Source organism: Amblyraja radiata, chromosome 24, assembly GCF_010909765.2.
Source record: "Amblyraja radiata isolate CabotCenter1 chromosome 24, sAmbRad1.1.pri, whole genome shotgun sequence".
Taxonomy (NCBI): domain Eukaryota; kingdom Metazoa; phylum Chordata; class Chondrichthyes; order Rajiformes; family Rajidae; genus Amblyraja; species Amblyraja radiata.
The window spans coordinates 15,775,107-15,799,562 of record NC_045979.1 but is presented as its reverse complement, the minus strand read 5'-3'; the positions used below and the strand labels follow the sequence as shown (position 1 = coordinate 15,799,562).

General features: G+C 42.6%; 1 protein-coding gene across 2 annotated transcripts; it reads left to right on the top strand.

Annotated features, from left to right (window-relative positions):
- Positions 1–358: 358 nt before the first annotated feature.
- On the top strand, positions 359–23,525 carry gpr37l1 (G protein-coupled receptor 37 like 1). 2 transcript variants are annotated; one of them, XM_033042491.1, is made up of 3 exons: positions 359–372; positions 16,086–16,920; positions 21,965–23,525. In XM_033042491.1, exons 2-3 carry the CDS (start codon positions 16,135–16,137, stop codon positions 22,769–22,771), a joined length of 1,593 nt encoding a protein of 530 aa, XP_032898382.1. In that variant the 5' UTR covers positions 359–372; positions 16,086–16,134; the 3' UTR covers positions 22,772–23,525. The 2 variants fall into 2 exon arrangements, with proteins under 2 accessions (XP_032898382.1, XP_032898381.1); XM_033042490.1 differs by lacking the exon at positions 359–372 and having other exon boundaries at positions 15,927–16,920.
- The last annotated feature ends 931 nt before the right edge of the window (positions 23,526–24,456 follow it).

Genomic DNA, 24,456 nt, shown 5'->3' with positions numbered 1-24,456 from the left:
CGCTGGGGCCCCACACCCCGTCAGTGCTGCCCACCCTACTCGTTTCCGGGAAACGCCAAGGCAAGTCGCCAGTAGTCGCAGTGGCGGTCGGCCTAAAACATCGCCTCCTTTGGTGGTGGTGGAGGCAGATACAGTAGTGACATTTCAGAGGCTTTTAGATAGACACATGGATGCGCAGGGAATGGAGGGACTGGATCATGTGCAGGCAGATGAGATTGGTTTGGCTTGGCATCATGTTTGGCACGGACATTGGGGGCTGAAGGGCCTGTTCCTCTACTGTAATTTTCTACCTTCTATCATCTTTTGTCAAAGCTTTGGAACGAATAAAGAAAAACAATTCCAGAGTACATGAGAGGACAGAAAAGGTGGGTTGTTGTCCTGAAAGAAAGTTGCAAAGACTTAATAGAGGTGTTCAATAGTAATTAGAAGACTTGGATATATGGTGATTGAAAAAAGAACCAGGGGCTGTGGGAGAGCAAATTCATTTGGACAAAGAGTTGTTGTGCTGTTAAATCCACTGCCTGGGAGGGAGATGAAGTAGACCCAGTAGCAACCTTTAAAAGTAAATTGAGCACAAACTTGGAACAGAAAATATTGCTAGATTATGGGGAGTAAGATTAATTTGAGCATCTTCTGAATAATTCACACAGATATGTGTTCTATGATTATCTCATTCTATATAGAGTGAACTAATTGAAAATATAATTTTAGCAATTTAGAGAATGAAACCTACACTAAAACATATAATGACTTCCAGGTGAAACTACTGACTAATGTCACTTAGGAGCATCTTCTTGCCTACAACCATCAGGCTATTAAACACTTCAACATCTAAACACTCTTGACTCTTGACAATATGTCAGTAATACTAGTTTCTTCGTGATTTTCTATTAACATCTTTGCTACCAAATTATAAATGTTGATGAGTAGATTATATTTGTGTTTGAATATCCTGGTTAGGGTAGTGATTCAGATCAAATATTGTCAGAGGAAGTCATGGTCTCAATGGAAACCATTGTTAGATATTTATGTGATGGAGGTAATTCTAATGTTGGCAGTCGACCTGTTTCCCGAGTGTCAGTTATCCCTATTTCTTTGTATAGGAATGAATTGCATATGCTGGTTTACACCAAAGATAGACACAAAAAGCTGGAGTAACTCAGCAGGTCAGGCAGCATCTCTGGAGAAAAGGTGACGTTTCGGATCAAGACCCTTCTTCAGACTGCAATAGGTGATGTTTCGGGTTGAGACTCTTCTTCAGTCTGAAGAAGAGTCTCGACCCAAAAGGTCACCTATTCCATTTCTCCAGAGATGCCTGACACGCTGAGTTAAGGGTCTGTCCCACTTGGGCGTCATTTGCGCGTCATTTATGCAACATCATTTACGCCTCACGACACACGACATGAGCGCCGTAAAGCGCACATGATGCGCGCAAGGCTGCATTACGCGCGCATGGCGTGTGGTGAGGCGTGGTGATGTAGGCAGTGATGTGCGATCGCGCGCGACGCCCCAGGATTTTGGGATTCAAGTGGGACAGGCCCTTTACTCCAGCTTTTTGTGTTTATCTTCTCTCTATTCCTTTTCTGCCTAACAATGATCACACCAGTGGATTAACGACTATGCTAACACAGCAGATTTTTCCAACTATGCTGATCTGGGCTTTGTGGCAAATAACGTTCAGGCACTAAACTCATTTTAAATGGAATACATGAGTTCACTGTTCATTCTCCAGTTCTGCCCACTAATTTTAATGCCATTAATAGTTTACAAAATTTTAATGAAGTGGAATTTTCATCAAGCTAGAAAATCCCTGAGATTGTATACCTCTGGAAATTTATTTCTAATTCCATGAAGAAATCTTTTCTCAAATGCTTTTGCTTCCAGAATACAAATTGTAATGTGAGTTTTATTAACATCAGTCATTTTAGTTTATATAGACACAAAATGCTGGAGTAACTCGGCGGGTTTAGGCTGCATCTCTGGAAAAAGGAGTTTCTTCAGACTGGTTTAGTTTAGTTAACTTTAGACATACAGCATAGAAACAGGCACAACGGGTCCATGCCGACCATCATTCACCCATTCCTACAAGTTCCATGTGTAGGAAGGAACTTGCAGATGCTGGTTTAACCTGCAGATAGACACAAAAAGCTGGAGTAACTCAGCGGGACAGGCAGCATTCCTGGAGAGAAGGAATGGGTGACATTTCGGCTCGAGACCCTTCTTCAGCCTCTTGACCCGAATAATGTTATCCATGTTGTTATTGCCCAGCATGGTTTTATCCATTTCTCTGCGTGCAGAACTGAGGCACAAAAATAGATAAAATCAATTAACTACCCAGCACCTTATAAATGCTGAAAAATGTGATGAAACTGACGATGTGTTCACAATAAAAATGTAAAATAAGAATTAAAAAGAACTCAGAATAAGTTCATAGGTGTGCATGTTTTAAAGCTCCCCCCATGTAGGTGATGCAGAGGAGGGAAATGGGTCTGTAGCTCTTTGGGGATGATGGGTCCTTTCCAGGTTTGGGAATTGCGACAGTCTTGGGCTTTCTCCATACAGGTGGGGTTGTTTTCTGTGCCATGCATGAGTTCAGCATTGCTAGGAGCCAGGTCTTTGCTTTAGGTCCAAGGTGCTGTATCATTTCCGTCAGTACATCGTCGATTCCTGCTGCTTTCCCAGGTTTCAGCATGCTCATTGCAGCTTCGAGCTTCTAGGTCGAAGGGCTTGGTGAGAGCGCTGGCTGGTTGTAGGCGGTCTGTTACCGCTGTCCGGCGGTATTCTCCTGTGGGTCTGCGCCAGTTTTGGCTACGACCGTTTGCCACCAGCTGTGCTGCAACTGAGTTTGCTGTGACTGTTGTGAGCGTGGGTGGTGTGGTATGGTCTTCACCGAGGCGGCGGATTGTGGCCCATGCCTTCCTGCTGTCATTGGTCATGTTGGTGTTTTCTATCAACTCCTTCCAGACTTGCCTTCGGTCCTCCCCGACTGTGTTCAACAGGATCTCTCCGAGTTCCATGGTGGTGGAGGAGAATGGGTCCTCGTGGTATGCCCTGTGGTAGGCTTTCAGTAGATCGCTGGATGTTTTCGACAGCCCGGGGATGTACTCGGTTCTGGCATCCTCTTGGTATATGTCGCCTGGCTGACCTTTTCAGCAGTTCTGTGAACATGGTATAGTTGTTGGGGTGTGATGGAATGCTGGGGATGGAGTCTTCGATCTCCTGTTGGAATGACAGCCAGTCGGCCTTCCGCAGATTGAACCTTCTGCGGAAGGGGACGGTTGTTGCTTGGAGAGCGGATCGGATGGTTATGGTGATTGGCCGGTGTTGTGTATGGGGGATAGGGTCCAGGACCTCTTTCACAGCTCTGGATGATAGTTCGCTGCTCACACAAACAAGGTCTGGGTTATATCCTCGTTTCCAACTGACACTGTGGAAAGATTTTGGCAGTTTGGCGTCATGGATCAGGGTCAGGTGTTTCGACTCGAGCCAGGATTCGACTTCATCTCCATCTTGATTGTTCACTTCATAGCCCCACAATGAGCTATGGGCATTGAAGTCCCCAATGCTAATGTGGTATTTCCTCTTGCATCTGTCTGGCAGTTCAGAGTGGAGGAACGGACTTTGGGGGGGTTTATACACTGATGTGACAGAGATGTTTGGGAGGGCAACTGTGATGGTTTCCATTTGCCCTTCGGTGTGCAGACCTCTTCGATCGCGAGGTTTGGTCTGCTGAATACAGCTGACCCATACTGTCTGTGTCGGTTCTCGGCCACCAGCTTCATTCCAGGGATGGCTGGTCGGTGTTGTGTAGGGCCGGTGTGGGTCTCCTGCATGCACACTATGTCGAAGCGTTTGGCCGCTGTCGCTAGTATGTCTGCCTTGCATCTGGAGAAGCCTTCAATATTGATTGAGGCGATTGACAGTGCAGGCCCCGAGGAGGGCGAGTGTCTGTGGCGCTTTGGCATTGTCATCTAGTAGATTGCTTGGGTAAGTATACAGATATTGGCCTACTGGTGGTAATAATATCAAATTATACCATTCAGTGTTTCCCAGGCTGCACCACGGGGAGGTTTCTGTATTAGCAGTTCTCCGTTGAGTGTTAACACAGCTGACTGGATCTTACTGCTAGCTGATTAATTTTGTGTCACAGACCCATAAATGAGGTGATTTTTAGTGACCAAGATATAAACCATATATCTGAAATATGATTTTCAGAAGATTCCTGTAAAGAGCAGTACAAAATGTTCATAAAGCATCAGGTAAAAGATGACAGAGCATAAGGATAAAATTAGCTGTAATACGTGGAATGGGATATGACTTTTCAAATTCCGGGTGGTGTAACGGAAGGTTAGATGCAGAGAAAAGTAAGCCATAATGAAAGAGAACCCAAGGATCAAAATAGCTGTAAATCGCAGGAGATAATACGACTTTTCTACGTGCGTGCGTCTGGACTGACCATCAGTCTCTGTCTCTTTCTCAGTATTCAGTATTTACTTTAATGTCATTTTAACGGAGTACTTACATACACAGAAGAAACAAAAAAATAGTTTCTCAATCAGTTCCCTTCAGTGCAGTTAAATAAAAACAGAATAAATACATATAGCTTTAAAATTAAAATTAACATATCTAAAATAGGCCTAATAATTGAAATAAAAACAGACATTCAGACAGAACAGTGGCTTTGCTTTGACAGGTGCCTAGCTGCCAAAGTATTGGCGAGGTTAGATGTGTTGGTGTATGATATATGGGGAGGGGACACAGTCCGTTAACCAGTCGTATTGCCTGTGAAAAGAAGCTGTGTAGCATCCTGCTGGTTTTGCATACGTTCTCTCACACATGTCGGGTCGGGTCAGGTTGGGTGTGGCAGATCGGGTTGGTTGGAGGTTTGTTTAGATCCCCACATGACACTTGCTATCCATGCCAAGTTTGGTCCAGGTCTGTAAAGTAGTTTCCGAGATTCTCGTGCGGACACACAGACAAACAGACAGACCTCTTTGTTTTATAAATATAGATGCAGCTGACAGCACCGTAGTCGGGATCAATTGCAAGAATTCCTTTTTTTATTACAATCATCCTATGTTTTTTTACAGTTATGTTTTAGTTTTTAGTTTTAGTGTTAAAGATACAGGATGGAAACAGGCAACTGCAGCCCATCATGTTCACGCCGACTATCGATCACCTGTCCACACTGGTTCTATGTTATCCCACTTTCTCATCCACTCCCTACACACTAGGGGAAATTTTACAGAGGCAAAATAACCTGAAAACCTGCACTTCTTTAGGATGTGGACGGAAACTGGAGTGCCCAGTGGAAATTGTATCCTAAATAATTATTTTTAACAAATCCAGATATCAATTTATACTGTTCAAGAAGGAACTGCAGATGCTGGAAGATCGAAGGTACACAAAAATGCTGGAGAAACTCAGCGGGTGCAGCAGCATCTATGGAGCGAAGGAAATAGGTGACGTTTCGGGCCGAAACCCTTCTTCAGACTTTCTGATCGCTTTTGTGGTAAAGAAATCTAATAATAATAATAATAATAATATCTGTTATTGTCATTGCACGTCAGTGCAACGAGATTTAGTATGCAGCTCCAACCGATGAAAAAGAAAAGTAAATTAAATAAATAAGCTGTGTGTCGTGACTATCCAAGGGAGACAGTCCAGGGGGGGATGGGGGGCACTCAGCAGGGCCGGTTCAGAGCCGCTATAGCTCTTGGAATGAAACTGTTTCTGAGTCTGGAGGTTCGGGCGTTGAAGGCCTTGTAACGTCTGCCGGAGGGAAGTAGTTCGAACAGTCCGTTACAGGGGTGTGATGAGTCTTTATGGATGCTGACGGCCTTCCTGAGGCACCGTGTGTGGTAGATGCCCTCTAAGGCTGGTAGCTCTGTCCCAATGATCCTCTGCGCTCTGTGGACGACGCGCTGAAGAGCTCTCCTCTCCGCCTCCGTGCAGCTGAGATACCACACAGAGATGCCACACAGGGATGCTCTCTGTGGTGCAGCGGTAGAACGTTGTCAGCAGCTGTTGGGGCAGACCAGTCTTTTTTAATGTCCTCAGGAAGAACAGTCGTTGCTGTGCCTTCTTGACCAGCGCAGCGGTGTTGGTGGACCATGTGAGGTCCTCTGAAATGTGAGTGCCCAGAAACTTAAAGCTGGACACTCTCTCCACACTTTCCCCGTAAATGGAGATTGGGGCGTATTCTCCATTATGGGACCTCCTGAAGTCAATAATCAGCTCCTTGGTCTTGGAGGTGTTTAGTGACAAGTTGTTGCGTGTGCACCAGTCCGCCAGGTTCTGCACCTCCGCCCTGTATTTTGTTTCATCACCGTTGGTGATCAGCCCAATCACTGTAGTGTCGTCTGCAAACTTCACGATGGTGTTGGTGTCGAATGCAGGAACACAGTCGTGAGTGAAGAGGGAGTAGAGCATGGGGCTTAGTGCACAGCCCTGTGGTGTGCTGGTGCTCAGGGTGACAGGACAGGTGGAGGACAGGTGCGGGCCCAGTCTCACTGCCTGTGGTCGCTCCGTCAGAAAGTTCAGGATCCAATCGCATATCAGCGAGCTGAGGCCTAGCTGGTGGAGTTTGGTGGTGAGCTTGGTGGGGATGACCGTATTGAATGCAGAGCTATAGTCAACGAAGAGCATCCTCACGTACGTGCCCTGTCTGTCCAGGTGAGTCAGGACAGTGTGAAGAGCCAGAGAGATGGCATCCTCTGTTGATCTATTTGCCCTGTATGCAAATTGATGAGAGTCCAGTGAGGCAGGGATGCTGGATTTGATATGGGAGAGGACAAGCATTTCGAAGCACTTCATTCAAAGCATCTTGCTTTATAAATGTTTTTTTTGTGAAATAATAAGAATAAAGTTAATTTGGGTACAAATCAATTTAACAATTGGTACCATTCTGTAGGTTTTGACATATGTTCATTCCATCTGTCAGAAGTCTACTTTAATGAAAGCTTTTTAAATTATTTAAGTGATTTTGCTGCCGTCTGCCACTAACTATCATTTTGATGTCTGCAGTTACAATGTTATTAGAGCATAAAGAGGATAGCTCAGCCATTACACATGACTTACAGTCAATCAAAGATCTTTGACATCTATGGCCATTTATGTGATATGATTCAAGATTCAAGAGAGTTTATTGTCATGTGTCCCAGATAGAACAAGGAAATTCAGCACAACAGAATATGAAAGACATGAATACAGAACAGATCAGTGTGTCCATATACCATTGTATAAATATATACACACATGAATAAATAAAACAGATAAAGTGCAAATAAACAGATAATGGGCTATTAATGTTCAGAGTTTTGTTTGAGTTGAGGTCAGTAGCTTGATGGCTGTGGGGAAGAAGCTGTTTCTGAACCTTTGGTTCAGATTTGGCTATCACATTTGACCATTCTGAATAGACAATAGGTGCAGGAGTAGGCCATTCGGCCCTTCGAGTCAGCACCGCCATTCACTGTGATCATGGCTGATCTTCCGCAAACAGTAGCCCGTTCTTGCCTTCTCCCCATAACCCATGACTCCGCTATCTTTAAGAGTTCTAGCTAACTCTCTCTTGAAAGCATCCAGAGAATTGGCCTCCACTGCCTTCTGAGGCCGAGAATTCCACAGATTCACAACTCTTGGGGTGAAAAGTTTTTTCTCATCTCCGTTCTAAATGCCCAACCCCTTATTCTTAAACTGTGTGGCCCCTGGATCTGGATTCCCCCAACATTGGGAACCGGTTTCCTGCCTCTAGCGTGTCCAATCCCTTAATAATCTTATATGTTTCAATAAGATTCCCTCTCATCCTAAATTCCAGAGTATACATGCCCAGCCGCTCCATTCTTTCAACATATGACAGTCCCGCCATCCCGGGAATTAACCTCGTGATCTCGTAACCTCGTACACTGCACTCCCTCAATAGCAAGAATGTCCTTCCACAAATTTGGAGACCAAAACTCCACACTATATTCCAGGTGTGGTCTCATTGACCCCTGATATTATATAAAGCTTAGGAAACACAGCAACATAACACGTTATAAATTGCATTATATGTCTGTGCAACATGGCCAATTAAAGCATGCATGTAAAATAATTTTCCCATGAAATAAAAATTTAATTTTTAATACGAAAATGTATCATGGGGTGTCCCAGTGAATGTTCTTCCAAAACAATGACCATAAACATTTTTTTGCTACAATATATTGAATTCTGACCTAGTTCTCCCCTTCCACCCATATTCTTTCCTCTGGCTTCACAAATCTCACGTCTTCCATCTTTATCTCACACTTTTTGTCTCTTCATTTGTCCTTTGTGCAACCATCTACCTATCAACCCCCGCCTTTCTGCATCCACCCATCACTTACCAGGATTTTTCATGCATCCACCTCTCTTCTAGCATTTTCCCCTCCCCCCATATTCAATCTGAAGAAGGGCCTCAACCCAAAATGGCACCTATCCATGTTCTCCGGAGATGCTGCCTGACCCGCTGACTTACTCCCACAGTTTGTGTCTTTTTTTTTGTTGACCAGCATCTGCAGTTCCTTAGGTCTATAGTGAAATGTACTATCGGGCATATGACTCATTTCACTTCATAAAAAGTAACTGAGACCGCAAATCAACTTCCAAAACCCACAGTATCCTTGTGACACTCCCTGTTTGTTTTAACTGAGATTTGTATGTGGATGATCAAAGCCCACAGTGCAGGCAAACTCAAAGGCTGAAAAGATGCAAACGCAAAATAAATCATTAAACTAGTCATCAGATGATCTGAAGGATCATTTGGCAGGTGACAAACTATTCCTCAGTTTATAAATAAATTACTTGGTCACATTTATTTTAGCTTGACTTCACTAAAGCACCTGTCAAAACTATTTTTCCACACTTACCAAATTTTAATTTAGCCTAACTACCTAAAAATAAAAAATGTAAATTTGCTCTTACTTTTAAAGTAGGCATATCCAATGCAAAACACAAATGCCGTGCTCAATTGTATATTTTAATCTCCACAAGTTCCCAAGAACCGATTGCATTTTACATGACTTAACATCATAAAATAATGAAAGCATTAGATCGGCTCGACGCACAGAGTTTCTTACCCAGAGTAGGGGAATCGAAAACCAGAGGGCATAGTTTTAAGGTGAAGGGGGAAGAATTTACATAGATACTGTACATAGATATATAGACAATAGGTGCAGGAGTAGGACATTCAGCCCTTCGAGCTAGCACCACCATTCAATATGATCATGGCTGATCATCCACAATCAGTACCCCGTTCCTGCCTTCACTCCATACATATTGATCCTGCTAGCCCTAAGAGCTCTATCAACTCTCTCTTGAATGCATCCAGTGAATCGGCCTTCACTGCTTTCTGAGGCAGAGAATGCCACAAATTCACAACTCTCTGTGTGAAATTTTTTTTTCCTCATCTCAGTTTTAAATGGCCTACCCCTTATTCTTAAACTGTGGCCCCTGGTTCTGGATGCCCCTAACATCAGGAACATGTTTCCTGCAACTAGCGTGTCCAATCCCTTAAGAATTTTATATGTTTCTATAAGATTCCCTCTCATCCTTCTAAATTCCAATGAATACAAGCTCCATTCTTTAAACATATGACAGTCCCGCCATCCCAGGAATTAACCTCGTGAACCTACGCAAGAATATCCTTCCTCAAATTAGGAGACCAAAACTGCACACAATACTCCAGGTGTGGTCTCACCAGGGCCCTGTACAACTGCAGATGGACCTCTTTGCTTCTATACTCAACTCCTCTCGTTATGAAGGCCAACATGCCATTAGCTATCTTCGCTGCCTGTTGTACCAGCATGCTGGGAATAGGTGACGTTCCAGGTGACGTCCCGACCCGAAACGTCACCCATCCTTTTTCTCCAGAGATGTTGTCAGACCCGCTGAATTACTCCGGCACCTTGTGTCTATCTATCTGACAGGGATAATACTAGAATAGGAACATCACCTCCACTGAATCATTTCGTTTATCTATTTAAAGTTGAATCATTGTGCACCAGTTTGCAATACAATTATGTCTTCCCCAATTTTAAATGGATTCACTGCATAATATTACTGTGCATTTCATGCAGCATCTCTGGAGAACATGGATAGGCACGATTCAGGTCATTATTCTTCTTCAGACTGAAGAAAGGACTCAACCTGAAGCATCACCTATCCATGTTATCTAGAGATGCTGCCTGACCCACTGAGTTACTGAACCACGTTTTGTCTTTTTTTATAAACCAGCATCTGCAGTTCCTTTTGTCCACAGGGTGCATATCATGTTGTAAATTAATGCACGAATTAATATAGATTATAAATCCAATATAGAAACAAGGAACTGCAGATGCTGGTTCACAAAAATAGACACAAAGTGCTGGAGTAACTCAGTGGGTCAGGCAGCATCACTGAAGAGCATGGATGAGTTGTGTTTCACGTTTGGATTCTTCTTCAGGCTCGGCAGAAGGGTCCTGACCCGAAACGTCACCTATCCATGTTCTCCAGAGATGTTGCCTGACCCCCTGAGTTACTCCAGCATTTTGTGTACTTTTTTATTTATCTAATACATCAGAAATAATACCATTATATTTCAGCAATGCCTCTATTATTAAGATTTTATAATTGCATGAAAATAGCAATTTATTACATATAAATTGAGGGTGAATTTTAGGAACAGTAATCTCCTGTTGTCAAACAGCAACTCTCTCATTACTACACCTCTGCAATGCTACATAATCTATCAGTGCCATCTGCTGGAAAGACAAACGTTTTATAACATAAAAATATTTGTGTTCAAACCTAACAGCATTCCTGGTTTAATGAGCACACAGACCTAAAGCTAATGGGGGAATTGTACTTTTAACCATCATTCATCAATTAAGGGGTGGCACAGTGTTGCAGCAATAGAATTGCTGCCTTACAGCGCCAGAGACCCAGGTTCGATCCTCTCTATGGGTGCTCTCTGTACGGAGTTTGTACGTTCTCCCTGTGACCACATGGGATTTGTCTGAGTTTTCAGGTTTCCTCCCACATTCCAATGACATGCAGGTTTGTAGGTTAATTGCCTTCCGTAAAATAAAAATTGTCCCTAGTGTGTAGGATAGTGTTAGTGTTGGAATGCTGGTCGGCATGGACTCGGTGGGCCGTGGGGCCTGTTTCCATGCAGTATCTCTAAACTAAACTAAAACAATCCTTGAAACTCTTCTTGATAAACATCAGATGCTCCAGAGTGAGTTTTTGAGTAGCTGTTGGTTGACAGCTATTTTTTCTAGCATCTGCAGTTCTTTCTTCAACATTTGAATAGCTGTTAAGTGTTTCTGGTTAAAATGGTGACTTTTATTCACTTAAAATATACCAGTACCAATAATAATCCTGAAGTAATAACCATATAACAACAATTACAGCACGGAAACAGGCCATCTCGGCCCTACAAGTCCGCGCCGAACAATTTTTTTCCCTTAGTCCCACCTGCCTGCACTCATACCATAACCCTCCATTCCCTTCTCATCCATATGCCTATCCAATTTATTCTTAAATGATACCAACGAACCTGCCGCCACCACTTCCACTGGAAGCTCATTCCACACCGCTACCACTCTCTGAGTAAAGAAGTTCCCCCTCATGTTACCCCTAAACTTCTGTCCCTTAATTCTGAAGTCATGTCCTCTTGTTTGAATCTTCCCTATTCTCAAAGGGAAAAGCTTGATCACATCAACTCTGTCTATCCCTCTCATCATCTTAAAGACCTCTATCAAGTCCCCCCTTAACCTTCTGCGCTCCAGAGAATAAAGACCTAACTTATTCAACCTATCTCTGTAACTTAGTTGTTGAAACCCAGGCAACATTCTAGTAAATCTCCTCTGTACTCTCTCTATTTTGTTGACATCCTTCCTATAATTGGGCGACCAAAATTGTACACCATACTCCAGATTTGGTCTCACCAATGCCTTGTACAATTTTAACATTACATCCCAGATTCTATACTCAATGCTCTGATTTATAAAGGCTAGCATACCAAAAGCTTTCTTTACCACCCTATCTATATGAGATTCCACCTTCAAGGAACTATGCACGGTTATTCCCAGATCCCTCTGTTCAACTGTATTCTTCAATTCCCTACCATTTATCATGTACGTCCTATTTTGATTTGTCCTGCCAAGGTGTAACACCTCACATTTATCAGCATTAAACTCCATCTGCCATCTTTCAGCCCATTTTTCCAAATGGCCTAAATCACTCTGTAGACTTTGGAAATCCTCTTCATTATCCACAACACCCCCTATCTTGGTATCATCTGCATACTTACTAATCCAATTTACCACCCCTTCATCCAGATCATTGATGTACATGACAAACAACAAAGGACCCAACACAGATCCCTGAGGCACCCCACTAGTCACCTGCCTCCAACCCGACAAACAGCCATCCACCATTACCCTCTGGCTTCTCCCATTCAGCCACTGCTGAATCCATCTTGCTATTCCTGCATTTATACCCAACAGTTTAACCTTCTTAACCAACCTTCCATGAGGAACCTTGTCAAAGGCCTTACTAAAGTCCATATAGACAACATCCACTGCTTTACCCTCGTCAATTTCCCTAGTAACCTCTTCAAAAAATTCAAGAAGATTAGTCAAACATGACCTTCCAGGCACAAATCCATGTTGACTGTTCCTAATCAGACCCTGTTTATCCAGATGCTTATATATATTATCTTTAAGTATCTTTTCCATTAATTTGCCCACCACTGAAGTCAAACTAACAGGTCTATAATTGCTAGGTTTACTCTTAGAACCCTTTTTAAACAATGGAACAACATGCGCAGTACGCCAATCCTCGGGGACTATTCCCGTTTCTAATGACATTTGAAATATTTCTGTCATAGCCCCGGCTATTTCTACACTAACTTCCCTCAATGTCCTAGGGTATATCCTGTCAGGACCTGGAGACTTATCCACTTTTATATTTTTCAAAAGTGTCAGTACTTCTTTTACTTTGAAACTCATAGTATCCATAACTACTCTACTCGTTTCCCTTACCTCACATAATTCAATATCCTTCTCCTTGGTGAATACCGAAGAAAATAAATTGTTCAATATCTCCCCCATCTCTTTTGGCTCTGCAGATAGCTGCCCACTCTGTTTCTCCAATGGACCAATTTTATCCCTCGTTATCCTTTTGCTATTAATATAGCTGTAGAAACCCTTTGGATTTACGAAGAACCCTTTGGATCCTTATGAAGCATCTTGAGTTTTGGCCCATCAAGTCTACTCTGCCATTGAATCATGGATGAACTATCATCTCCCTCTCAACCCCATACTCCTGCCTTCTCCCCATAATCCCTGACACCCTTACTAATCAAGTGCTAGTGTATGTGGATCACTGGTCGATGCAGACTCAGTGTGCCGAAGAGCCTGTTTCTGCACTGTATCTCTAAACTAAACTAAACTACACTAAGACTAAACTTGAAGGCTGTCTGAAGTCCCTAGGCCTGATGCAGAGGTTCTCCAGCATCCAGAAAGTCAACAGCATGATCTATGTAGCATTTAGTGGAGCTTTATGCCCCTGTCCCACTTAGGAAACCTGAACGGAAACCTCTGGAGACTTTGCACCCGACCCAAGGTTTCCGTGCGGTTCCCAGAGGTTCCCGGAGGTTTTTGTCAGTCTCCCTACCTGCTTCCAATACCTGTAACCTCCAGCAACCACCTGCAACCTCCGGGAACCGCACGGAAACCTTGGGTGGGGCGCAAAGTCTCCAGAGGTTTCCGTTCATGTTTCCTAAGTGGGACAGGGGCATTATTAGGCACAGCAGTGAGGATAACATTCCACAACACAGTTGAACATTTAGACAGGCAGCAAAGGGAGTGGAACTTCGAAGACAGACACAAAATGCTGGAGTAACTATACAGGCAGCATCTCCGGAGAGAAGGAATGGGTGACGACTTTCGGGACGAGACCCTTCTTCAGACTGATGTCAGGGGAGAGGGACATACATAGATAAGGAAGTGTAAGGTGTGAAAACAGGTCAAAGGGAATGAGGTTCAAGGAACATGTAGAATAGATCATTGTTAGCTGGGAGAAGGTAACAACAAAGCAAACAGAGATAAAATGTAGTCAGGGACAGTAAGACTGGTCGGAGAACTGCGAAGGGGAAGGGATGGAGAGAGAGGGAATTTAAGGGTTACGGAGTTAGAGAAGTCAATGTTCATACTGCTGGGGTATATGCTTCCCAAGCAAAACTTGGGTGGAACTTCACCACTTGTAGATACTTTATGTAGCATTTAACATCTACATGATTTTTGTTAAGAATAATATGTTTAGTGCTTCCATGTGAATCATATAGTCACGTACATATTGATTAAATAATATAGCGTGGAAACAGGCCCTGCAGCCCACCAAGTCCATGCCGTCCATTGATCATCCGTTCACACTAGTTCCTTTTTATCCTACTTTCGCATCAACTCCCTACACACTAGAAGCAATTTACTGAGGCCAATTAACTTACAGACCCGCACGTCTTTGGGATGTGGGACAAACCCGGAGCACCTGCAGAAAACCCAAGCGGTCACAGGATTGAACCCAGGTCTCTGGTGCTGTGAGCCAGCTATGCCACTTTGCACATATGTACATGGAGTTCCAATTTATTTGTTTAAAAAAAATCAGTAATTAGACCAGACTATCTTGTCATTGAAGTCTTACGATATGCACATTTAGAAGTAAATTAATTAATATTTGGGTGAATTACAAGGGTTCAAATGCTCAAATCAGGAACAAAAAAAACTACTAAGCAAACTCAGCAGGTCAGCAGCATGTGTGAATAGAAAGGAACAGTCAACATTTATTTTAGTTTAGAGATAGGATGAAGAAACAGACCCTTCAGCCCACCGTGTCCACGCAGACCAGTGATCACCCGTACACGAGCACTATCCTACACATGCTAGGGACAATTTACAATGATACCAAGCCAATTAACCTCCAAACCAGTACGTCAGTGGGAGGAAACCGGAAATCCCGGAGAAAACCCACGCAGGTCATGGGGAGAACGTAAAAACTCTGTACAGACACCACCCGTAGTCAGGATCGAATCCGGGTTTCTGGTGGTGTAAGGCAGTAAAGGCCCTGTCCCACTTTCCCGAGTTACTCACGAACTCTCCCGGGTTTTCCCCTTGATTCAAACTCGGGGAATGTCCGTAGGAGTCCATAGATGTTTTGTAGCGGCTCGTAATGCCAGCTGTAGGTACTCGGGACATCAGGTAAGTCGGGACGTTTTATCAACGTTGAAAAATGTCCACGAGTAAAAAAAATAGCCACGAGTATCTATGAACCGTAATTATCTGAGTTCGAAACAAGGGGAAAACTCGGGAGAGTTCGTGAGTAACTCGGGAAAGTGGGACAGGGCCTTAATCTATCGCTGTGCAGTCGCCCATTTCGGATCAAAACTTTGCTTTAGGATTGAAGTTGGTCCTGACCCAAAACGCCAATTATTCCCAGATGCTGCTTGACTGGTTGAAATCCTCCAGCAGATTATGTTTGAGTTTTGGTTATTCTCGGGTGTACCAAGGTACAGTGAAAAGTTTTTGTTGCGTGCTAACTAACCAGTCAGCGAAAAGCCAACACACGATTACAATCCAGCCATCCACAGTGTACAGATACATGATAAAGGAAATAACGTGAATAATAACGTTTAGTGCAACATTAAGTCCAGTAAAATCCGATCAAAGATGGTCCAAGGGTCTTCAATGAGGTGGATAGTAGCTCAGGACTGCTCTCTAGTTGTTGGAAGGGTGGTTCGGTTCAATTAAGCTACTTTGAGATTCCCTGAAACCTACTTTGAGAATCCCTTTGTGAAGTCTTCATTCCCACCAGCAGGCGGCAATTCGGGCTCCCCCTTGTATGTGCGCCAGTGTTCGGGTCGAGAATAACAAGGATTTGGGACGACTGCTTGCAGCAACGTTAGGTTTGGGAGGCAGAGCATCGATGTGGTAACTGGGGGGCATTTTTCTTTTTACCGTTATCTAGCAAGCGTCGGAAAGTTTTGCAAGCAAATGCAAAGAGCATCAAGTGGGTGGTTTTAGAGAAAGTTGTTGAGCCGTTTGTTAATCTGCTGACGCTGCTGAGAAAGTAGAGGAGATGTTTCTCTCTCTTGCTGTTTTATTTCTGCTCCGGGGTTTTGCTTTCGTATCTGCGGTCTCTGGAGGGCAGCCTGACCCGGGGATGGAGACCAGGGAAGAGATGGTCGATTTACAACTGGGGAATAAGGAGACCGGCGTTCAGCTTCTACCTGAAGCCGAAATGCATGCGACAGGTGCACCAAGCCCAGGCTGGGATTCGGGAAACTCGAGATCTGGGCAAAAGTTGGGGAATGTGACTGTCTATCCCCTAAGCGCCGAGTTTAGAGGACGGCGCGGGGCTGGCGGCAATGGCCAAGTTATCACGGAGGAGGCAACTGCCGTTTCTCTGCACAACAACTCAACGGAGCCCCGCCACCTCTCGCCCACTCACCTCCAAATAACTTCCAGGGTCTCTCTTTCTCCGTTCGAAGACGACAGGGCGCAGTTGCAAGGAGAAGGGACGCGAGGTGTTGCAGACGAGCAGAGTCTGGGAATGGAGACGACGGCGAAGAGGCTGCAATTGGAGAACGGCTCCTACTCGCTCCCTGACACCACCTACAGTGCTTACGCCGTGGTCCTTCTCTCCTTGGTACTCTTCACCGTCGGCATAATCGGCAACCTGGCCGTGATGTGCATTGTTTGCCACAACTACTACATGAAAAGCGCCTGGAACAATATCCTGGCTGGCATGGCATGTTGGGACTTCTTGGTCATCTTCTTCTGCCTGCCCGTGGTGGTCTTCAACGAGATCACCAAGAAGCGGCTTCTAGGAGACATCGGCTGCAAGGTCGTGCCTTATTTGGAGGTGAGATCACTCACTCTAGCTTTGCTCCAAGAGTAAGAATCTTCTGCTGGCGAGGTTAACGAGTGGAGACCATCATTCGGCCTTTCAACTGATTCCGCCCAGCGAGACCAAAGGTTTCCACCCCGTGACCGCATCGGTAGGGTATCATGGGCATTGTTTATACATGGGAATATACATAATTAGTAGAACAACTCTTGGCCCAAAAACCCATCCCCCAAAGAAAGACGGTTTTGCAAGGTTAAGTCTTATGAACCGGGAGTAAAGCAATTTTGTACACATTTCTTCGTGTTAAGTTTAGTTAAGATTAGTTTATAGATACAGCGCCCTTGTCTCCATTCTCATATTCATGTGCCTGTCCAAATATCTCTCAAATGTCACTATGGTGTCTGCTTCAACCACCACCCATCGGCAGCATAATCCAAGCACTCACCATCCTCTGTGCAAAAATCATGCCCCTTTTCACACAGAGAGTGGTGAATCTCTGGAACTCTCTGCCACAGAAGGTAGTTGAGGTCAGTTTATTGGCAATGTTTTAGAGGGAGTTAGATGTGGCCCTGGTGGCTAAAGGGATCAGGGGGTATGGAGAGAAGGCAGGTACAGGATACTGAGTTGGATGATCAGCCATGATCATATTGAATGGCGGTGAAGGCTCGAAGGGCCGAATGGCCTACTCCTGCACCTATTTTCGATGTTTCTATGTTTATCTCCTTTAAAAATGTGCCCCTCCCACTTTAAAGCTGTGCCCTCTAGTTTTCTACTTTTGCACCCTGGGGAAAAAGGTCTGATATTCTACCCTTATTATTGAAGGAGAAGGGTTTCGACCCGAAACGTTGCCTATTTCCTTCGCTCCATAGATGCTGTTGCACCCGCTGAGTTTTTCCATCACTTTTGTCTACCTTCTACCCTTATTATGTCTCTTGTTAGTTTATATACTTACAACAGATCTCCCATCAACTTTAGAAGCTTTAGAGAAAACAATCCAAGTTTGTCCAAACTCTTCAGATAGACAATACCCTATGAACCAGGGCGCATTCTGGTGAACCACTTCTACACCCTCTCCAAAGACTTCATATACTTCCTGTAATGGGGCGATCAGAACTGAACACTGTCTGAAGAAGTTTTCCGACCCGAAATGTCACCTACTCCTTCTCTCCAGAGATGCTGCCTGACCTGCTGAAATACTCCAGCATTTTGTGTCTATCTACAATACTTAGTTGAATTCATTATCTACAATACTTTCCATGAATACATTCGCTCAGTCCGCATGGTCCTACCTGATCGCCCAGTTGTTAAACAGTTTAATTCCCCTTCCCATTCTCACACTGACCTTTCGGTCCTCGGCCTCCTCCATTGTCAGAGTGAGGCTAAACGCAAATTGGAGGAACAGCACCTCATATTTCGCTTGGGCAGCTTACACCCCAGAGGTATGATTATTGATTTCTCTAACCAAGTAATACCTGCATTCCCTCTCTTTCCACCCCTCCTCCACCCAAGTATTTTGTTCTCACCTAGCTACAGCTAACAATGGCCTGTTTCCATTATCATTGTTACTTTTTTGCATATCTTCATTCATTGTTCTATATCTCTCTGCATCATCATCTTTACCTCTCGTTCCCCTTTCCCGTGACTTTCAGTCTGAAGAAAGGTCTCGACCTGAAACTTCACCCATTCCTTCTCTCCAGAGATGTTGCCTGTCCTGCTGAGTTACTCCAGCATTTTGTGTCTACAATACTTCAAATGCAGCCTAATCAAAGTTTTATAAAGCTACAACATGATCTATACATTGCCTCAACTGATGAAGGCAAGTATACCATAAACTCTCTTTACCATTTTATCTTGCTGCATGCTATTTGTCTCTTCAGAACCTTTCCCCATCCATTACATGAGTATGCACCAGGTGACTGTCATGCTGGCATCTATGGGGACCACATCACTAGAGGGCATAGAGAGGTCAGTAGCACCCAACATCATATCTACCCAGGATTCACAACGAGCCATGCGTTTAGCTATACCTCAGAGGAACTATGTCCCCATAGATAACTTCCACAACAGAATAATCCTTCACAACCTAGAGTTCATAAACCTACAGCACCAGAGACCCAGGTTTGATCCTAACTATGGGTGTGGTCTCCAGGTGCACTGGTTTCCTCCCATACGGCAAAGACATACAGGTTTGTAGGTTAATTGGCTTCGGTAATAACTGTACATTGTCCCTATAGTATAGGATAGTGCTAGTGTACGGGGCAATCCTAGTCGGCGCGGACTCAGTAGCCGAAGGGCGTTTCCACACTCTTATCTCTAATGCCTAAAGCCTAAAGTCTAAACAGGTAGCACCAGAGTTTGCAATTGAGTCTGGGTCACAAGAGGCATAAGATGCAGCACTGTTGCTATGCCACGATTCTGCCTTACAAGCAACATGGTTAACTACAATTGTGTAATTTTTGGGGGTATTTCTAGCAGTTGGTCCCTTGAATATGAACGCATTATACTAACAACATCGTTCTAAATGGAACTCATCAATACTGTTCTAAATGGTACTGCCAAACTTTGAAATCCATTTAGAACTTGTTCCAACAGTCTGTAGGGACTCCGAAGGCTGGTGTATTGCATTACTTGCAGAAGTGTTGCCCTCTGTTCCAGATTGTGTTAGGGACCCTCCAAGATCTCTAGGGCATTCCCAGAAAGGCCTCTATAAAGACATAGATAGGGTCAACAAATGACTGCACATCTTGGGGCAGTCTGCAATGGCTGCACATAACAATGGATGGTCCATCTTTTTGGGCTGATGGTGCAGTTAATGATGTTTGGTCTTGAGGAGTAGAGAACTTCTCCAACCTCCTTCATGGAGTGGACATCAGCAAACTGATGTATGGACGAATAAGAGCAGAAAGAGTCCACTCGGCCCTCAAGCAAACCTCGACATTCAACATCATCATGGCTGATCCTTCATGCCAATTCTCAGTAGCCTCCAATTCACTAGCTTTAAAAAATGCATCTACCTCTTCTTTAATTATTGGTGGAAGGAGATGCGAACAATTTCATAAAAAGGGGGCAGCACAGTGATGCAGCTGGTAGAACTGCTGCCAGGATCCGGTTTTGATCCTGACCCTAGGTGCTGTCTATGTGGAGTTTGCACGTTCCCACTGTGACCTCGTAGGTTTCCTCCCACATCCCGAAGACGGGTTCGTGGGTTACTTGGCCTCGGTAAATCGCCCTTAGTGTGGAGGGAGTGGATGAGAAAGTGGGATCACATAGAACTAGTGTGAACGGATGATCGATGGCCAGAACAGGCTCGGTGGGTCGAAGAGTCTGTTACAATGCTGTATATTTCAATCAATTAATCAATTATTGATAATGATCCACATCTCTCCAGGGCAAAGAATGACAAACATTTACCACCCTCTATGGCATTTTCCAACAGAGTAAGCTGTCAGTGAGCAGGTGATTAGCAACCAATAACAAAGGAATGCAGTTCATTGCGGTTATTCCTTTTTAATAGCATTTGTTTCTGAACTTCAACTTTAGGAAAAGCTGAAAATTGACAGACCTCATAGGAAAATATTTGGCATTGCCATACCATTGGCATTATCTTAACAAGATTGAGGGTAGAGAAACAAAGTTAATAAATAATGAAAAACTCAGCCCAAAATAGATGGTACTGAAAGCCCCCCGGAAATGTGTACAAAATTGCTTTCCTCTGCACTAACATGTTTTCCAACTACACTACGCAGTCTTCTTTAGCCTTGCACGAATGAATTTCTAGGCCATAGCCTTTGCATAAATGCTGACTGTCTAGCAGTGGAGACTTGGCAGGTCCTGGTAATGGTGAGGTGCCCCTCCTGTGTTTTAAATTAAGCTAAATAGAAGCACTTCCCTGAAAGATCAGCTGCAGGAAGTTTGGAGAAGCAAAGCCGTGTAATATCAAAGGAGGTAGTATCTTTCAGAAGTTAATTTTGTTTGAAAGTTTTGGCATTCGGCTTTGATTATGCAAATATGGCCTATAAGAAAGATGTAAGTGTTCTTAGAAACCATAACAGCAGTTCATTGTACATAACATAATGCCAAATAGATGTGGGAGGGAGTAAAAAACATTTTTTTTCATGGATTGGATGAGGCAATGTTGCGAGATTGCTGCTCATTTAAAGAGATTGTTTTGGAAATAATTGTTATGGTTCATAACTTTAATGTTTTGAATGCTAAAGCTAAGTATGAACACTGCTTTTGGAATTGTGTATTTAAAATCAAATATTGATTTTGATATTATTTTCATAACTAACTGAACATTTCAGTGTTATAATTCTCTGAAGATGAATTGATTTGAAATGGCTGCAATTTTCACCAATTTAATTGAAGACATGATTTGCAAAATATTTGAGTAATCTGCATGAAAAAATAATATTCAAAAAAGGAATGAGGTTATGTACTATCATTTCACATTATTCTTTAATTAAAGTTGTCATATTGCTATATTATGACAATTCCAACACATTAAATTTGTAATTATAACTCAACATCATTTAAATCAATCATACCAGTAATTACTACATTTTATATTATTAAGAAGGTTTTTTTATAAAAATAATTCATTTAACTATGATTTAGTAATGTTGCTAAATGCATTGCTATATATGAATGGTCATTTTACTCATTCAATTAGCACAATCCCATTTAGCATTAATTGAATGAAAACTATAATGCTGCTAAATGCATTGTTATATATGTTATATATTGTTATACGTGTTATACATTGTTATATATGGATATACATTATATATGTTATACATTGTTATATATGGATGGTGATTTTACTAATTCAACTGGCACATTCTAATTTAGCATTAATTAAATTAAAAACATAACGTTATTGCACTTTTCTTTTCAAGTATTTTAATTATCGTATGTTATTGCTTAGTATGGATGTTTGAGGCATTGCTGGTGCAGAATGGTTGCTGCATTTGCCCGCAAAACCAAGATCAATAAGCTTTGTGTGTGGATTTTATCATGTGGGCATTATATGAATTAAAATTCATATTTTAACTTCCAGGTCTCTTCTCTTGGGGTCACCACCTTTAGTCTGTGTGCACTAAGCATTGACAGGTTTCGGTCTGCAACAACTATACAATCACAGCTCAGGCTGATAGAAAGTTGTCTATCTATTGTGGCTAAGATGGCAGTCATCTGGATAGGATCCATGTTATTAGGCCTCCCTGAGGTCCTCCTCTGGCAACTGAACCAAAAGACTTCCATTATCTCTGGAGTTATCACCGACTATTGCATGATTCAGACATCTTCGAAGCTCCCCGAGCATATCTATGGACTCGCACTAACCTACGAGAATTCCAGGATGTGGTGGTATTTCGGATGCTACTTTTGCTTGCCGATCATTTTCTCTGTAACCTGCCAGTTAGTGACAAGAAGGGTGAAAAGCACTGAAAAGAAATCTGACCTCAAAACTACATCTAAGCTGGGCCATTATGAAAGTCAAAGGAACTTTACCCTGATTGGCCTAACCATCCTCTACGGCTGCTGTATCATTCCAGAAAACATCGCCAACATTGTGGTAGCCTATACATCTCCTGAAATCTCCAAGGAGACCATTGATTTACTCAACATCATCAATCAGTTCTTTCTGTTCTTTAAGTCGTCTGTAACCCCGGTGTTGGTTCTCTGCCTCTGTAAGCCTCTGGGCCGTGCCTTCATGGATTGCTGCTGCTGCTGCTGTGATGAATGTGCCCCAGAATCCACGGCAAGTGACGTTCACGATAGCAAGTTGAAGATGGAAATGGCATCCATTTTCTGCGATAATCCGAAGGAAACAACAACAATGATGACTCTTGGTACCCAATGTTAATGCAACGATCCTTCAAAATTGGAACGATTCTTTAAGGCTGAACAGTAATATCCATCATCAGTAGACAGTTAATTATTTTACTTATCTGTGCACAGCAGTAGGTATTTTTAACTGCCTCTTGAACTAGTGCATTATCAGAAATTTAGTTAGCTCTGGTAAATTCTTGCTATGACAGCAAACCAAGACTGTACATTAATAACCATTTTGTTGTGTTTCAGCTTTACTTCAGATTATTAAATCTTTTACTAAAACATGATGTCGGGAAGTATTAAAATGACATGTTATGGCAAAAAATAAGTAATGTACCCAAGTGTTCCACTAGTTTACAATAAAGTATGTCTAACATTCTAACAATCTTTAAATTTAAATTTAAGAGTATCTATGGTAAGACACATTTAATCATTACTTATTATTTTTATATTGGGGTCAGTATTTACACAAGAACATTTTCCATTATGGTCAAAAGTAACATGTCCATTCTGTATGAAGTAACTTTTATTATTATGTTAGGTTTTAGGTCTGTTTTTATATATTTTATGTTTTGTCCCACAGTATACAGACAATATTGCTCATAGAAACTTATCTAAATTTTATAAACTGTTAGATATTTTTTGCATTCACAGTATATGTTGAAAAGGTAGTGGCTTCCGTATCATTGTAGGATAGGGATATATTTTGTTAGCACTGCTGTGTTAGCCTAGTAATGCGTTAAATAAAAATATGACCAGATCTACTTGGTTTTCAATACATGGAACTTTGCTTTTGTTTTATTTTGCAAATTTTCAGATATTTAATTTTCTTTATATCCACACCCTTTAACTTGCTATTGGTATGTGCATCAAAAATATACCTTGATTGATATTAAAGAGCATAATTTAACTGCAAGCTGTCAGTTTTATGCTGGGAAACAGTATTTACAAACATAAAATTATCAGTGTATGGTAACCCTAGATGACAATCTTTATTATAAAATGACAATCCCTTTTCTTCCCTCCAGTTCCCTTCCCTATACTTTCAGTCTGAAGAAGGGTCCAGATGCGAGATGTCACCAATCCTTTTTCTCCAGAGATGCTGCCTGACCTGCTGAGTTACTCCAGCACTTTTATGTCTATCCTAGATTATATTGTTTTGCAATAATCGTGCAAGAAATTTAACTTCTCCAAAGCCAAAATTGCACATTTTGTTTAGTTTGAGGTTTGTTATTGACATGCGTACCGAGGTACAGTGAAAAGATTTGTTTTACATCCTATCCAATCAGATCAGATAATACTCTACATAAATAGGATCAAATCAAACTCAAGTACAATAGATAGAACAAAGGGGAAGATACAGAATGCAGAATAGAGTTCTCAACGTTGTAGTGCAACATGTTCTGTAGACAAAGTCCAATGTTCGCAGTGGGGTGGAGGTGAATTGGACAGTACCCCGGCTTATGGAAGGGCTGTTCAGATGCCTGATAAATTCTGAACTGAGGGGAAGAAGCTGTTCCTGAGTCTGGTGGTGCCCGCTTACTAGCCCCAATAACATATGTCAGATGGGAGCAGAAAGAAGAAGGAATGACCGGGGTGGGACAAGTCTTTGTTAAACAGCTTCAAAATTTAACGTTAAAACCTGCAATATTAGGAAAGTAGATTTAAGCAAGTGAAAATGCATTGACTATTGCTGATTAGAAGAGCACATTTCTA

Coding starts and splice junctions, on each gene's coding strand:
- gpr37l1 (XM_033042491.1), top strand. CDS start 16,135: ATGTTTCTCTCTCTTGCTGTTTTATTTCTGCTCCGGGGTTTTGCTTTC. Junction 16,921..21,964: donor AGGTCGTGCCTTATTTGGAG/GTGAGATCACTC, acceptor TTTAACTTCCAG/GTCTCTTCTCTTGGGGTCAC.